At 49.4% G+C, this 17618-nt stretch overlaps 1 protein-coding gene across 2 annotated transcripts in view; it reads right to left on the bottom strand.

Annotated features, from left to right (window-relative positions):
* Positions 1-565: 565 nt before the first annotated feature.
* The window catches only part of GFRA1 (GDNF family receptor alpha 1), a 185935-nt gene continuing 168882 nt past the window's right edge, over positions 566-17618 (bottom strand). For both annotated transcript variants that reach the window (XM_070432201.1, XM_070432202.1), the window contains 2 exons: positions 8192-8245; positions 566-6990 (listed from right to left, as the gene is read on the bottom strand). In XM_070432201.1, coding sequence (XP_070288302.1) covers positions 6835-6990; positions 8192-8245 — 210 coding nt within the window. In that variant the 3' untranslated portion in view covers positions 566-6834. The remainder of the gene's footprint in view (positions 6991-8191; positions 8246-17618) is intronic.

Below are 17618 nucleotides of genomic sequence, written 5' to 3'. Positions count from 1 at the left end.
CTCACCTCTGCTCGGAGGAACCCCTCTCCCAGGACAGAATCCTAAAACGACCCTAGAACCCAGAATCCTTTTTGTATTCCACCTCTGTTGTTAAACTCGCAGGAAACAGAAAGAACATGAGCTGAATACCCTCCGGTGATGAGTAAAAATTCAGCGCCGTCCCAAAGACTGCAGTCCACATCCCAAATCTCACCCGGCTTCTCAGCAGGGCTCGGATTAAACAGGAGAAAATAATTTCAATATCAAGGGATCAGGCGCAGGAGATGAGAAAACTCTTTAAAGCAAACTCTGTGATGGAAAGTGTTTCCCCTCCTCCCTCGGGGGACGACGAGAGGAGAAGAGAAAAGATAGATAATTAGGAGAACGATAAGGCCCTGGATTTCAAGTTTTCCGAAGCGGTTGCTTCAACCCTCCGAGGACGATCAGCTATTTCTAAATCCAAAAAAGCACAGCCGAAATATCTGATTGCCGTAAGGCCTTGGCCAACTAAGGCAGGGCATTTCTGGGATTTGGTGCTATCATTTCCATTCTCCCCACCACCCCCCCCCCCCCCCACACACACACATTTTAGCTAAAGCTAAGAAATAAAAAAACAAAACAAAACCCAGAGCAAGCACGCTTTGCACGCCGAAGAAGGTGCTGGATCCCACCGCTCCGCAGCGTCTGGGGCAGAGGGAGCTTACCCGCCACGGTGCCGAGAAGGCCGGGAGCACTCGCCCGCAGCTGTCCCTGCAACAGACACCCTGCCCGGCCGCAGTGACAAGAGGACAGACCTTCACCTCCGGGAACAGCCCCGTGGTTGCCATACGCAGGGCATCCATCGGTGGTTCCAATTCTTCATCCTACTTTAACCTTGTGATGTCACGTCTGCCGGGCACCAGGGGTCACTGCTCATTCACGGTTTTGCCATGTTGAGGGGGCACTGCCGAGGGTTCGCTTTCCTGGGCTACAGCAGGCTGGTGTCTCCCATTGTCCCCTGCACCGTGGCTGGGACCTGGTGGCTGGGACAGTTCACAGGCAGGTCCACCTGGCCACGCTCCCAGCCCTCTGAGGCTCAGAGTGCGTTCCCACCGGGTTCTCCGTGGCAGCCTGGGAGGCTCAAGCTGAGGTGGGCGTCTGCCTTCCCCATATGGTGGAGCTGGGCAGAGGGGGGTTGGACGCATATAAACTGAGACTTCTCAGAGGCTGAATCTGAACAATAGCTTTGTGACTATTTATACAGAGAAGTTTGATTCTCCCCAGGATACGGAAGTGAAGGGTTCTGCCACTCGGAAAGGTGGGTGTCTCTCTAAGCTGCTGTCAGAGGGCCCCATCTTCTCAGGTGACCCTTGGGGGACCTTCAGCTCCCAAGGATGGTTCGCTCAACTAGAGTAGCTGTTCAAAAAATGCACTGAATTGGTAAGCACCTGCGTTTGCTTCTCAGATTCCGTCCCTGGGGTTGGGCTGGGAATGGTGGAGTGGTCCCGCTTACTTGCCAGCATCCTGGTCTCAGATTAAAGTATCAGCAGACTCACTGGCTAACTTCTGGTGAAATTCGTCTACCCCCTTTGGGGTCCTAGCCTTTCTGATCACGCTCAGCTCCTCCTAGGACACATGCTAGTTTTTCATTTTTCACCAGGAAAATAGTGGGCGTGTAGAAAGCTGCTTGGAGCCAGGGGGTCTGAGAACCTCAGGAGGACCCTTCAGGTGCCATCAAGACGATGCAAATAGGCCAGTTCTTGTTACCGTCTTACAGAATCAAGCCCTTTGAGTTCCCAAAGTTTTCTAATCCGCCAAGCGCTAAGGACCTACGATGGGCCGCGCTTTCTGCCAGGGGAGGCTGCGTGAGTGGGAAGAGATGTTAAAACAAAGGAAGGGGCTCATGGTCTCTGGCCAGTCTCTTGGCACTTTCTACAAAACAAACGACGGGGACTGGTAAGAAAGCCCAGCCTGGGATGAAGAGAAGAAAATCAGAGCAAACCTTCAACGGAGGCCAGTGCCAATCTTGGTGGTTGAATAAACTCCCCGTGGCAGTGGGACGAGATGCTGTTGTGGGCACCTGCCAGAGGCACACGGCGAAGTCGCAGCTGCGCTGGTCAAATGAGCTGGAGACCTCGGGGGGCTGAGGCCTCGATGAGTGCAAGCCGGCTGCGGTTCTCTGCAGGCAGCTGGTGACAGCAGGGTCTGTGGGCCGTCCCCACCCCTCCGGGCTGGGTCTCAGAGCCATCAGAAGTGCAGGTGGTGCATCCTAATGAACACCCCGAGCCGTCTCAGGAGGCAAGGGGAGCTCATCAGAGAGCAGCGGGCAAGAAAGGGATGCCTGCAGAGGATGCAGCAGGTCAGACTGAGCTAAGAGGGAGCCCAGGGGCACGCTGAATGGATGAACTTCCTACTCGGGGATCAGCATCACCTTCAGATCTCCTGGCTCCTAAGAAAGGCGTCTCCACCTTCAAAAGGCCAGGGTCTATGTGTAAAAAAGGCCTCTGCTGGAACAAGAAGCCATTGGGTCTGACTACATTTAGAGGGATGAGGACGAGGAATTGATGGGAACGGACCGTGTTACGTATTCAGGCAATACGTGACAAGGGTAGGGGGCGTGGGGCATCAATCAATAAGAAAGAGAACTGAGTCAGCCACTATCCTTGTGAAATGAAATGTCCTACTACTACCCCCTGGGTTGGAGGCGGTGGCAAAACCCACAGATTTAAGGCCTCTGCAGTGAGAATGTGTTTTGGAGGCACCGCCCTCATGAAGAATTCCAGACAATAGGCTTAAAACAAATGGTCACGTGGGAATAAAAGCTGTGTCGAACTCAAGACGTGTCCGATCTATACATGAGAAGCCTGTCTCAGGAATAAGAGAAGAACTTAGCTTCTTAGGGTGTCCAACCCAATTCCCAGCTGTTTACTCTTTCAGAATCTCTAAAAAGACATTATGTTCTCTGTTATCCAAGTATTCGTTCAGGCTCGATTCCCCCAGAGACACTGTTGTCTCATTGAAGGACCTCTACTCTTTTGTTAGGACACGATTCCTATCTGGATCAGTAAGGGACATCCATGGACTGTGTGATCGTCACCCACCCAGGCGTCCTGTTGCACCTCGATTCGCCTCCTCTCTCCAAACTCCTCAAGGTCAGTGCAGATCGGCCCTTCTGCTGGGACTGTGCCTGGGCCATTCGCAATTTCCTCTTGCCTGTTGCCATTGCTTTTGGTCTTTCTTAAAAAGACGGGTCTCCCATGATCTCATTTGCTTTATCAAAGAGCAGAAGCAACAAAGATCACAGGGATATGAATTCAGGAGATCAAGGGACAGCTTTGAAGGAGAGCTAGAATATGGGGACTCACTTCAGCAGGTCTTTTCTGGCCCAGAGTTTAGACTCAAAGTAGTAGTACATGCCTGACTACATGAATGAAAACACATGTCTGAAGAGACAGCTCCTCCAAAGCCGCTCTTTGGTAAAAACCAACGGCAGAAATACATTTATGCCGGATTCTGAGAAAAGAACGTGCTGATTTATTTTAACTCCCTCTGCTCTTACATCTCCTTCCCCAAGGATGACTTTGAAACGCTTCTGCTCCCACTTCCCTAGGGCAGCAGCTGGAGTGTGGGGAGTTGGACTTAGGGTTTGTAGAAGAGGCAGGTGGGAGGCAGGATGCAGCTGGAGAGGACCCATCCTCAGAGCGTGTGGATGACAAGAACAGTCTTAACACACCCCAAACCAAAGGCCACACAGCCCTGGGGGAGCCCTGCCCTGTATTGGATGAACTCAGACACACGGCTTCTAAGACATTTTTAACTACAGGATAAACACGTTTTTTTAACAATTGATTTTAATGGAAACCACACTCCTATCGCATTTGGGATACAGTTTGCTATACTTGGTGAAAAATACCTATGCAATTCTCAACTTACATGTTTTCTACTAGAGACTCGAACAATTCAAATATGGAAAAATACAGATTCAGGTGGCTTTCTGAACTCATTCCCTCTCTCCATTGTGCACGCCTTCCTTCCTGTGCTCTATTAACAATACACACAAAACAAAGATTAGCCAAAGAGATTCAACATCGAAGTGGAATGAATGTGCTTCTAATTGGTTTGGCGAACGTGCCTTTCTTTTTTCTCTGAAATACATTGGGTGTGGCTAGCCTTGATCTGGGAGTCATGGTCTACCTGGACAGAAATGACGGTGCTGGTTTTGTCGAAGTCAACTATAATGAGTTGCTTTCTGCCAAAGGCCCGAGCCTCAGCAGATAGCCCGTGTGTTGGGTGCTTCCCTAAATGCAGGGACTGAAAGACAAGAGGTAGTGAATGATGTTTGCTCTGAGTGCTGCAAAAGACAATCAGACACGGAAAAGATTGAAGTCACTTGCCTGCTCCAGTCCTGGGGCACAGGTTGGGGTGTCAGGGCCACTGAGCTCAACTGAGATCACACCAAATGGCAGAAACACGTGCTCGGCATGATTGTGTAAGAAGCTCTCTAATGTGCTGTCCTTCCCCCACCCCGGCTATTTAATCAGCAATTTATTTTCAAATTGAGGATTTGGTAACTCTAATAGGCTTCTATCGCTGAAGAAAAATGAGATCTTTGTTGGTGATAGATGCGGCTTTTCAAAATTTAATTTATGTGTTGTACATCCATGTGTTCTTCAGCACAGGGTACCCTTGTTAGCCCTGATAACTCCCATCTCCTCTGGGTCATCTGAAGCTAATTAGAGCTGCTGTTTCCTGCAGAAGTAATCAATAGCTTTCCACAGTAGACCACATGGAATCAGACCCACATGCAATTAGTCCAGTGTAGATACACAGGGATATCTTAATTAAAACAAAATATGCCTTGTAAGGGCTATGCTGTCATACATGACTGGAATTCCAAATATTTGGACACATTTAATGGGTTTATTCAAAGTAAGTCTTTAGGAAACTTTTCACTAATCAAATTTGTTTGGCGAGTTTCCCTTGAAAACATTTTGAAGTGAAAAGAAGTTGGTTCTTAGTATTATCCATTTATATTTATTAACATTTGGCTATAAATGCACTTCAGACACCCACAGAGCTAAAAGACTATGCCTTCAGCTTGGAATTAAGATTTTCCAACCCCAGTAATGTGACTAATTCTTACAAGGCAAACATCAGTGGGCCAAGGGGATCAGCATGACATAGGTACCATGGCTTCCTCCTCCAGACCCTCCACCGATGTGACAAGAAAAGTGATGTTCCCAGCACTCTGCGAAGGTGGAATCTCTTTTCGATTTGGTTCTGGAGAAACGTAGCTACCAGCATCCAATCACTGTAGATTCTGAATCTCGCCATTCCAACCAGACTTCCCAAGCACACGCTAGGGTCTCCTTAAGGAAGAGGACGATGGAAGATGAGATGCCGTTCACAAGCCAGATGCCCTATATCCAGAGTCCTGTTCTGTTCTGTGTTTCTGTGCCAAGTGTTGACCTTGATCCACAAATCTTTCCTTCTCGCATAGTCAGTCATGGTCTGCCCTGGAGAATGTAGAACAAATGCAAGCAGGTTCCTGATGACCTTCAGCCCAAACTGCTCTCAACAGCGGCCAAGCCACCGCAGCCCGGAGAGAACCCTGAACCCTGGCATGGACCCGCTTCGGAAGCGAGGGTAGCATGTCCCCGTCTCCTGTCCTAATCAAAGCTGCCTTTGTCAGGCAACGTGAAAACCAAGGTACTGGATTATGGCAATGGCAAGGGTGCCATCAGCCATTGCAGAACACTTTCCAGTGGCCACCCGTTTCCTCATAGGTGTGCACATGCATTTCAACAAGAAATGATAGCAGACAGCCTGGCTGCTCTGTCTCCTCCTCCTGTCCGCAGCAACATGACGTGACGCAGAGCTCTCTGCTCAAGCACGGGGCCCCTCGGGATCCGCCTGGGAAGGGCTGTTCAGGGAGTGAGTGTCGGAGCTAACCCTACTTAAGGGGAGCGAAACAAGCTCCATGTGTTTCGTATTAAACCATCAGTAAAAAATGGAGACAAGGTCATTACTTTCAAAATATATAAAGCCGACAGTTGAAATCATTTAGTAGTAAATTGTTTTCTACATAGAAGATCAAACATGTAAAGAGGTTAGAGCGACGCTTCAGCTATGTTGGGCGCTTGTTAGTGGAGGGCTTCCCGCGTGGGTAAGGCTCAGGAGAGGGAGGTCAATGACCAAGGCTCGTGAGGCTGCACACCCACGCTCCGCGCTCTCTGTTTGCACTAGAAGCCAGACACCGCCTTTGGGTGTGACGGGTGCTTTTGGTTTTGTAGGAGAGAGCAGAACTGGCTACGGAACACAAACGTGAGCGCAGAAAGGGCTAGAACGCATAGAAAGGCGAGCATTGGTACATGCTCGTCTGCACAAAGTCCATCAAGGATTCTCTTGAGAATCTCTGATTTGTGACCCAAAAGCTTGTGAGGCTGCAGTGATGTCATCAGAAATCAAAGCCACCACATGAAATGGGGAAGGTTCTTGAGCAATACTAACCCCTTCGTTAGTGAGTAAAGGGTAGGGTTAAATGGTTAAAATCATCATCATCATCATCATGAAAAAACTTGGCCCCCTTTTGCTTTACAGCCAGATGTACACACTGTCCCTTTAGAATACAACGTACCCCAAAGCCTTTTGAGTTTGGAATGTAGCACTGCATTGGGAATCCCACAGAAGCCCTAAGGATCACAAGAAGCTTTCTTAAAAAAAAAAAAAAAAAGGAAAAAGTTTGAGTTGGATGAAACTGCTTGAGCAATGTTTCAACGGAGCGCCTAAAACTGGAATTTCAGATATACAAGAGGACAGGAAACAGATAACTTGGTGTATGTCTTTTTACAGGTCCATGTCGTTCTTGAAATGCAGCTATAACGTTTCTGCCAAGGACAAAGGTAAGAGGGTGGACAGGGCGGTTACCACCAGAACCAGCCGTGGGCTCAGACCGCAGCTCGGAGGGGCAGCCATTGATTTTGTGGTTATGTGGCTGGAGGCACCAGCGAGACCATCCTTTTCGTAATCACGCTGTAAGAGAGAATGCTGTCATTACCATCCACCGTGTGGGTTCGTTCCATCCCCGTGCGTTTAACCACACATCTCTCTCTCTCACCCCCAGCCCCTAACTAGCTCCTGTCACTCATCAAAGCTGGCCTAGGGCTTCCCAATTCACCGGCTTGTGGTTGTATGGGAAGCATCATGAATCTGGGTGAGAACTAGGTACTCTGACAAACTGTCTGCTCAACATTGATATTTTTGCTCCTCTGTTACGGATTTTAAAATCCACTTGTGGGGGGAAAATGTGAAATGCCATTCCCCCCTCCACTTCCCAGACCCCCTAGTAACTATGCAGCATGGAACCCTGTCCTTCTGGGACCACTGACGGGGGTGGAATGCTGGCTGACCCTCCCCATCATAGAAGGACAGGAAGAATCACCTGAGAACACTTGCCCAGGTCAGTACCAGCTCATATAGAGAGGGGTCCCAGATCACATCGGGGGGGATCCTCAGAGCAGGCAGTGCAGTCTGGCCCTTCACTGGCCTAGATTTTGTAAATGAAGGAGTCTGCCTTGCTGGTTTGTAGGAGAGCCCAAGCCAGAACCCAGGCTTCCCGTATTGTATTTAATCCAATATTTGCCATCTCCACATGCAATCAGTATAAAACCATTGAGATTCTTTCTCCCATACCAAGTCTTCAATCTATGACACAGCACGTGTCAATCCGGACCGGCCCCCTCCTAGTCAGCATGGCTGACCTTCCATAGGATGCATTTCTCCCTCCCGCCTCCAGCCCCGGCTCAATCCCATTATGTCGCATCTCACCACAGTGAGCCAGGATCATGACAGAATCATCCATCTCCTCACCTATAAATTGGGGAGCGTAACGTGGCTGCCCCAGATACCTCTGGGTTGCTATGGCAATGAAAGGAACTGGAGCTAGAGGACATCCGGTGAGCAGTGAGAGTACTTTTCTGTGCCGGATGATAGCATGTGCCCGTGGCTCTGGGACAATGGTATTCGCGGTGGGTCCGGTTCTGAGGTAAGGAGCCCAGGTCCCTTACTTGGTTCTAACTTTATCCAGTGGCTGCATCTGCTCTAAGGCCAGAGGAACGTGGAGGTGCCTTACATTTTTTTCTGGACCGGAAACTCTGAGCCCTTCGCATCATACACTGCCCCAGGGGCCCTGTATCCATAATGCAAGGAGACCCCGGAAAGAAATACAACTTACATCAGAAAGACAGAGGTGTGTACTGCCCGACACATTGGATTTCAGCTTCTGAGCCTGAGGAGAGACAAGCACAAAATCACTACTACATATATGAAAGAGTAATTACTATGATCCATTAATCAACTGTCTACGGCAGTGCCACTGATAACAGGTAAAGTTAATAACATTTTATTTAATGCAATAATTTGCCATCTCCACGGATAATCAATATAAAATGATCCAGGTACTTCACATTCTTTTTTTTCCATACCAAGTCTTCAAAATATGACAGCACCTCTCAATTCGGACCTGCCCCATTTCAAAGGCTCAATAGCTCCCTGGGGCTAGCAGAGGAAGCACCAGATGAGGTTATTACTAAAGACCAAGTTTTGAAGTCACTTATATTCTGAACTCGTGTTTCTGAATGTTAATTTCTGGGACGTACCTTCAAAGTGCAAATGTTGCAATAAAAATCCCCATGTATTAGCAATAATAGAGATAGGTGCTCCTAAAACTTGTGTGTTCATTTGCTTACTCATCGCTCCAATCAACACTTACCAAGCTATTCTCCAATGCAGGCCTATGGTGATATGAACAGAAGGATGGGGTCCCTGGGCCCGCCCTCTGGTGAGTAAAACACTCACTGCCTCGACAGGACAGGTGGTCCTTCAGACAGGTCTCCTCGAGGAATTGTGGGGGCGTAACAGACACCCGATCCAGCATTCTTAACACTCAGTCGCCAGGGGGCTGAGCTGTGAAAGCCATACGTTCCCTAATCCCATACAACCAGAACAAGCCTCCGCTGGGCTGTCCCTGGGAACCGAGTTGAAGGAAAGGTTCCATTACTCACACAATTGCAATGAAAACTGCTGACCGGGTGCGGCCTCCTTGTTTTACAAAAGTAAACAATTAGGGTGCAGAGAAGGTAAGTGACTTACCCAAGGCCACACAGCAATTGACTTGGGAGTCAGGACACAGAGCAGGTCTCTAAAAATCTTGAACAAAACTGTGCTCTTTCCTACATTACAAGTGTTTCTCCCAGGGAACCCTGGCATGCCTTCCCTGCCCCCAAACCTACACGACCCCTCGCAGGACCTCCGCCACCCAAATAGCCCAACGGCACCGAATGTCGGAGTGCTCGTTTGCCACCAGGATGAACCTGGTTGGGCATCACACCAGAATCAGGAGCATCTGGGCAAGCAGTTCCGTGGGAATGGCACTGGCAGGCACGCCCGGGCCTGCTGCAGGAAGACTCTGCAACTCACTGAAGACACACGGGCTGAAATGATAGCATCTTTACCCAAGGAGTAATTTATTGGCCATAATGCTACTTGGGAGGCATCGTAATCTTTTACTTATATTTGCATATGCCAGCTGTGAATATGAAATGGAAACCTTTAAACAGGCATCAAGAGTAAGACACTGGAAAGCACCCCCAGGCTGTTCAAAGGTCACTAAATGTTATATAAGAAGATCAGAGGGGAAATTGGAAGCGGAATTGAACCTTATCCCAAAGCCTGCTTTTAATCTGTATTAATAGCAAATCTGGTCTATGGCATTGTTACCTGCAGAGAAAAACGTGTAGAACTTCTTCACGTGTTTTATTTCTGTCTGAGAAATAAATTGGAATTGTGCCCAGACACCAAAATGACCCTAAAACATCATTCTGTCTTTTCTTTCCTAGGCCATAATCTACAAAAGACACAAACTTTTGCTGAGGGCCTTTGCATAACTAAGAAGTTCACTCAAATGTGCAGAGAAGGCAGCCTGACTTCTAATCTGGAACACATGACAACTTCAAGGTGTTTCTGGACTTGTGCCCACAGCTGAGCTGCCCACAATGGCCTCTAAGAGTCCCAAGGGCTAGGCCGGCCTCCTTCCGACTTGGGTCTGCATCATTAGCACAGCACCCAGCGTTTTCCTCATTGTATACACAACCTAGATACTTACCAGCTGTACGTCTTACATCAGGTGCCTGTTGAAGTACTGGTATAAGGCTTCCACCAATACACTAGAAGTCTCCCGTCTTAACAGGTTTTCTTAGGTGGACTATGGACCTCCATAGGTAGTTCTGGTCCTCGTTAGTCACTAAGCGTTCATCTGTATACAGGACTACAAGCATACAGCCAGGTAGACGTGCACAGGTCTAATTTCCCAGCATCTTGCCCTCCATCTGGGAGTGGCTGGGATAAGTGTTCAATCACGTGGGAAGATGCATTTAGACCAGCGGTCGCCAACCTTTCAGACCTCATGGACCACCAGTGGTCCAGGGACCACCGGCTGGTGACAGCTGATTTAGACCACTTCCAAGTCTGTAAAGTCTCCTCTTCCCCCAGAGTGGCCTCTATGGAAAGGAAATGGTCACCTTCTGGCCTTGTCTCCCTGTAGCCCCACTGGCTTCACTAAATCTGGAGACAGCAGCCCCAAGCTCCTCTGGCCTGGAGGACCCTTCAGGTTGGCGTAAGTGGAGGAAATGCTGAGTAAACCCACAGATACTCATAGCACTCCAGAGGCTTAGCGGTCCATGCACACAGGCCTTGAAGTGCTCTGCTTCCGATGGAGCGGACTGGTGCCGACCTGAGCAGGGACCACAGGAAGGTCTGTGAGTCTGATCTGTGCAGACAGAATGCCACCAGCTCCAGGCAGAGTGACAGGCTGGGCGTCCAGCGCCTCTCAGGGTTCATGGGCTGCGGATGGAGGGGCAGAGCCTGGGACGCTAGCCAGGCGCATGTCAGGCTGGTTGCATGCTTATCAGTCCTGTATACAGTCTGAACCCCACCAGTGACCCCCGAGGTCAGAAAGCTGCCTCCACAGTCCACCTTAGAAAACCTAGCTCATTGGGCCCTTGTAGAAGCCTGAGCAGCCTGCTATCTCGACACTTTAAAGGCTTTCTCCCTGAGCATTTTTTTAAAGCATCATCAAGCTATCACTGTCTGCTAGTCAGGTATGATAAATGCTAACATCCAATTACAGGGTGCACCCCCCCCCCCACTTTCCACTCTTGCAAAGAGTATTTAACATACTTTAAATGCTGTCTCAGTTGATGGAAACTGAGATGGAGCCAGAACAGCTTAAAAAAAAATTAGATCCTGTAAGATATAAGGTAAGCAAGAAACCGGAAGGAGAACCCCTTTTATCGCCGGGTTCTAAACCGGTAAAACCAAAAGTGTCACAGCGCAAGTGCTGGCAGGGCGCTCAAGGTCGCCCAAGGCAGCCTGCTCCTTACGGGACGTGCAAGGACACCCGCCCCAGACACGGAACCGTACAGTGTGTGGCTTTAAAACATGACATCTCCTAAAAAGGAGCCAGGGAAGAAGAGGAGAACGGATTCATTTTTCTACAAGTCAATTTTAACCATTGTTCCAGCCCGTTGAAAAATGCATTATTTAATCTCTCTTAGGAAAGAGGGCTTCCTACCAGCTAATTCACAGTGACATGGCGGCGGGGGACGACATGGGGGAGACACCACCACCAAAGCACAGGACCACCAGGTTCTCGTCTTGAAAGCGGAGAGATGAAAAGGATCCTGGAGAAACCCGCCCCAAACCAGAAGCCTTGCTCTCTCTCCTCCCTGGAAATCCAGGGAACCTGGTCTTTAGCCACTTCATGAGCCTGTCCAGCAGTTTCATAAAATTGTCACCGGCCGTCATCTGCAAGTCCAGGCACGTCACGTAATAGAATTTCCACGGCGGTGTCATGGCGGGGCCAGACCTCCCCAGTCCCTGGCACTGGAGGGTTAAGAAATGCATTAGATGCTGTTAACCTCTGCTACCTGGAGCCAGGCTGTCGACTCCCCTGGCTTTTTAGCCCGGTGATTAGCATTTGGAAAGCCTGCCCTGGTGCTATGGCTTTCCTGCACAGAAACACACATAATTTACAGCTCCCCGTCCAGCCCCTCCTGGGTCTCTGCACATGCGCACAGGAGTTCTGCCCACAGTAGGCTCCCCGGCCCGGGGGCTGGCGGCGGCGGGCTTTGGAGCAGCGCGCTTGCTCTGTTTATGGAATCGGAGACTTAGAAGTGCACCCACTCGGAACCTGGCATTTCAGCCCCGGGAATCCATTTCTGCAGAGAAGCCAGTGTTTAATCTCAGGTTTTTAGGTAGCTGTCAGCCAGCGGGGCATGCAACATTTCTCCACTCGCCTCCACGCCTGAGAAAAGCCAGTTTCTGTTCTACCTCCAGAAAATTAAACCCGAGGAAGCTGCCCGATCCAATAGCAACAGACTGTCCAGGCTGCAGCCAAATGGTCGTAATTAACGATGCTTCTGGTTCTTTTCTCCCTTGCTTTACTGATTAGAGAGATTTGCTATATTAGGAACCTGTTTGCTTAATGACAGAATACAAGCAATAAACAGAGAAATACACAGACTGTAAAATGCAATCAACTCTGCTCTCCAGCGCTAAGTACCTCGCTGCATCTATCACCCTTGTCAATAGCAGTTCATGAGCGAATGCGTCTCTTCCGCAGCACGGACGGGACCTTTGCTACAGGAAAACATCTGCGCGAGTTCTCCCCGAAATATAGTCCAGCACTCACAGCCGTTTCTCAGTTTAAATCTACGCACCTTACGTTTTCTTCTAAGACAAAACGCAGGCGGAAGGATGCGCCCCCTCATTCCGAAGGATAACTGAGCAGACAAGTCTGCTTCAGAGACTGCACTTGCATTTCAACAAAATCGACTCACCCGCCCACAGTGGCCTCTGTGCCTGCGAACGCAGGTACATCCACCTGATTTTATGGGTAGTACTTACTACGTAACTATTCCATTGTGCTTTTGATATGTGCTCGCCTGGTCATTTCTGCACAATAAAATAAATAAATAAATAAACAAGAAGCTGCCGGCTGCTGCATCCCAGCCAAGTAATGGTGGCTGCCCCGGCGCTCTGCAGCCTGACACCCTTTTCAGCTTTTCGGGTTTTGCCGGCTGGGTTTGGGAGAGCCAAGGGAGGTTTTATGGCCCGTCTGGTCACAAGCAGTTGACCAGCTTTTCTAAAATCCCTTCCACTGTCCATTTTGAAACTCGCCTTCCGGGTGATTTGTTTTGCCCACAAACTTGGTAACAACCACTTGCAACCACTGGTCTGAATAATGCGCAGTAAAATCCGCTACGTGAAACAAGTGGACGCATAAATAAGGCCTGCTCCGAGCCCCCAGGCCTGGCAGGGAAGGGATCCATTTTATCCACACTGACCTCGGCCAGCCCCGTGGACCCTGGCACAGGTCAGGAAGGGCTGAGGGGGATGAGGAGGGCAAGGGAGAGACGGGGCAAGTGTCCTTCTGAGAAGGGCGTGGTGAGCATCCTTGGGCAGCTTTTCTGCCCTGTCTCTTCTATCTGCGCCCTCCGAGACACTGTGTCTACAACTGCCTGAACTTCAGCCAAAGGCTTTCATTACATTAGGCTCGGAGAAGGCCTTAGAAAGATACTTCACTCAGCGGGGTTTCGGAAGGGCCACAGGGTGCCAAGATGTGTTAGTCTGGCAGGTTCTGGGCAGGTTGGACATGATCATAAGATAGGGGTGAGGAAAGGTCTGGAGGCCTGATGGCGCTTTCTTATCAGGAAAAGCTCAGGATCCCAGTTGGGTTGCTAGGTTGAGTAGCGGGGGGGGGGGGGGGGGGGGGGGGCGGGGGCGGGGGAGAAGAGAGGAGAGGGAGGAGATGGCCTTGAAGGTGATGTGTATTCATGTTCCAGAATCTGAGAGTCCCTGAATTCCAAGTTGAACTGTGCTCTTGGGTTGAGCCTACAGTAGGAAACTCTCTCACCTGACAGGACTAAGGACTGGGCCCATACACAGGTCATTGGTCAACGGAGAAATTATGTTCAAGGGCAAAATCATGACATCACTTGGAAATTTTACATTGGCATCAAAGTTTTTTTCAAATTTCAAAGCTTCTCTTTTTTAAATTTTGGTAAGAACCCTTAACATGAGATCTACCCTCTTAAAATTTTTCAAGTGTACAATCCAGTACTGTACACTTGGCTGCATAGGGGATCTAGGACTTATTCATCTTGCATTACTGAAACAGTACACCTGTTGATGAGCAGCTCCTCACTTCCCCTCCCCCAGCATCTAGCAACCAAATTCTATCCCTCGCTTCCATGAGTAACGATTTTAGGCACATCGTATAAGTGGAATCATGCAGTGTTTGTCCTTGGGTGACTGGCTTATTTCACTTAGCGCAATGTCCTTCAGACTCATTCATTGTCAATTATTGCAGGACTTCTCCCCTTTTAAGGCTGAGTAGTATTCCATTGTATCAAAAATTTTATTTTAAAATCTGAACGTGCAATCTACTGGTTTTTGGATACATGAGCAAGGCCGCCCTCTTTAAAAAGTTTTTTAAGGAAAGAGTTTGCTGATTGGAGTTTCCTGGCTTATGTTCTGCATGAGCCACACTTATAAGCCACAGTCTGCTATTTCCAGTCTTAGTTTTTTTGAAAAAAACAGGAGGGACATTTGTTTGATACCCACAGAGGAATCTCAGTGCCGACTCTACATTCTTCTAATTTTTCGCAGTCTTTTATAGATCTCTTGCTCACACCTAATCCAAAGGCTTTTTTGTTGTTGTTTTTTAAGGAATTTGCCCTTTCCAATATATTCAACTTAGTTTTCCTTGAAGCAACTATGCTATCTTTTGTGCTCTTATTTCAATCATTCATGTAATATTGAGTTCAATGATGTGGGGAACATACCAACATACAACAGCACAGAAAGGTTTGCGAACAAATAAATGTTCCTGGCTCTTCCGCACCTGCCTCTCCACTGGACAGAGCAAGGCACAGAGGCAGGCGGGAGAGAGGCCAGTCATCTGGGCACTGTCTGTCTTGGGCACTTGATGTTTACAGGGAAATGGAGAGGTCGGCTGCTGTGTGGAGCTGGTTACGATGCAACAGGTGGGAAAGTCCTTTTAAACTCTAAGTTGTTCCTGAGGATCTCTTAGCTTTTCTGTGCTCCCTGTGCTGGTGGTTCTTGGATTCGGACAGGGGTGGGGGCAAAGGCTCAAGCTAATTTGGCTCGTGATCATTAATATTAAATAGAACTGGCCTGTGATCTTCTGTGTTTCCCTGGACTTAAAGATGAATGCCCTGAGAGAGAGACAGTCCTGTAAGATTTACCAACAGTCCTCCATTAGCTAAGCAGCCCCTGGGGCTTGCCTGTCAGTCCCATGAAAGGGACGCTGCAGCCCCGCACTTGTAATTTAACGCTGATGGCAGGATGGCAGGTGGCGTTGTGTGCAGATACCGTCTACAGCAGGGACCTCAACAAGCACTGCGGCGGCCTTCCTCCTCCCCATCACTCCACAGATCACCTGACATCTATTGTACTTTTCTCAAACTTGGGGCAAACTCATGTTGCCCACAACCTCGGGGAACTGTGTTTTCAGTTCATGGTTAACTTGCTTGATTAGTAAAATATTCAGATAAGGAGCAATTATCAGCTGTATTTTAGAAAATTATGCCCAATGAACAGTGTGATTTTTCCCAACAATGCGTGAAAGATGTTTTGGGTTGGGGGGTGGGGTGGGGGGTGAGGGGGGGGGAGTGTTTGTAGAGCAGACACTCAGCCATAAGGGGGCACAGGCCACGAGAGGGACGGCCCTGCAGTGAAACATTTGTTTTCGCAAAATGCGCATCGGAAATGCAAATGTGCAGGAGCAACGGAAGATTCACTGTGGTCCCTGATGAGAAGTGCAGGAAGCCTATCTCATCCCACACGCATCCTCATCACCATCGGATGGTGTTTATTAAGCCGCGGTGCTCCCGTGCGTTTACGTGCGGCCGAGGGCGGCCCCCGTAATGGCTCCGTGACTTATGGCGCTAACTAGGGTTTGATAGAAAACGCCGAGGTCTGGAGACAGAACGGACCCCGAGCTTTTGTTCATGCTGTTTCGGAAGATGGAGCGCTCTTGGTGCCACGGAAAATAAGGTGACAGCAAAACATTTAAAAACTGCTTACAAAATGTGCTTCTGGTAGACAGGAAAATATGCTAGGAAATAGAGGAAAAGCGAGTAGGCCGGCAGAGATGACGACGGTGACGATCACTCTTCATAACAGCCTTTGCTGCCAGGGGCCCCAGCCACACGGTCCTGGGTGCTCCCCAGGACTGGGAGGGCTTTCTGAGGGGAGCACCCCCTCCCCTTTGTACAGATGGGGGGCTCTGTACTTGGGCTGGGGCTTGCCCATGTTTGTGCAGCTTGGGGTGGCTGCGCGGAGATCTGAGCCTGGTGTCAACTCCGAAACCCATGCATGTGGACTCCGTGTGAGACGTGGCCCACGCTACCTCCGTCATGTTTAGATCAACCCTCAAAGGAGTTCCTGTTTCCCAGGGATCACTGAGGAGGGTTCCGAGGGGCAGTAACGAGCCCCAGGTCACACAACCAGCTCCGGGAGCCAAGACTCAACCAAGTAGCTGTCAAGGGGAGCACGGCACTCGGGGGGAGGGTCCCCCCAAGTCTCACCTTGGCCATCAGAGCAACATGGGCAAATGTGACTTCTGATGGGGGTCAGAGGCTGAACTAGTCCTGGTGTGTTTGGTGTTTTTCCCAGAGAGCCCAGAGATGAAGCCGTCTTATATCCTACCTGACGTGCCTGCAGCAAACGGGCAGGCAGGGGACAGCCACTCTGGGGAAACCTCCCAGATGTCCCCTCCCGACCCCATCCCCAGCTTCCTCTCTAGACAGCCTCATCCATGGTGCAACTCCTCTTGGGCCTTCAGTAGGAGGGGAGGGAAGCCCTTCACTGAACCTCACCCCCCAGAGGACCGGAGCCTTTGTCCTCCCATCGGTCAGCTCCGTGGCTCAAGCGCAAGGCAGTGCCGATCACTCTGGGAGGCACGGCTGGTTAGAAGTCCTAATGATAGGAGGTCATTGGGGGGGTGCAAGAAATTGGATTTATTTATGGTACCTGATCTAAGTGTGCTCAGAGGTATTCTCGTAGGTGACCCAGAACAAGAGAGCATATTTATAGCCAGGATGATACAGACGCCCTATTCCTTTTTATTAAGCATGTTCATTACCCAGAAATCGGGTTAAGCAACTGTCCGGCTGCTGAATTACTGTCCCTCCGATGGGCCAGCATGACCACCTGTGGACCACAGGTGCAGATGGCCTACCAGCTCTTCCCAGAATGCACTGAGGGGCCTCCCCTTCTCATCCCCATCCTTAAGTTATTCTTATTTTAAGAGAAAAGTGTTTTTTTTAAAAAAAGATGTTCAGGAGCAGACATCCTAAATGGGTGGTCATAAAAAATCAGTGCAACCGAAGGCCCGCTTCCGCAGGGCACACCCCCTACCTGACGCCCAAGTTTATTTCCCAGATGCATTTGGTGCTAAAGGTCCCTTTAGCACAGGCTTCCTCTGTCTCATGGTCGGCACAGACCAACCAGGAAGATTAAAAAAAAAAAAAAAGATAAAATAATTACTGTGCTGGAGGCTCTGTTACTGTGCCGAA

Source organism: Myotis yumanensis, unplaced genomic scaffold (assembly GCF_028538775.1).
Source record: "Myotis yumanensis isolate MYYU_CA2020_CCGP unplaced genomic scaffold, mMyoYum1.0.hap1 SCAF_13, whole genome shotgun sequence".
NCBI classification, from domain to species: domain Eukaryota; kingdom Metazoa; phylum Chordata; class Mammalia; order Chiroptera; family Vespertilionidae; genus Myotis; species Myotis yumanensis.
This window is presented reverse-complemented; position numbering and strand designations above follow the sequence as displayed.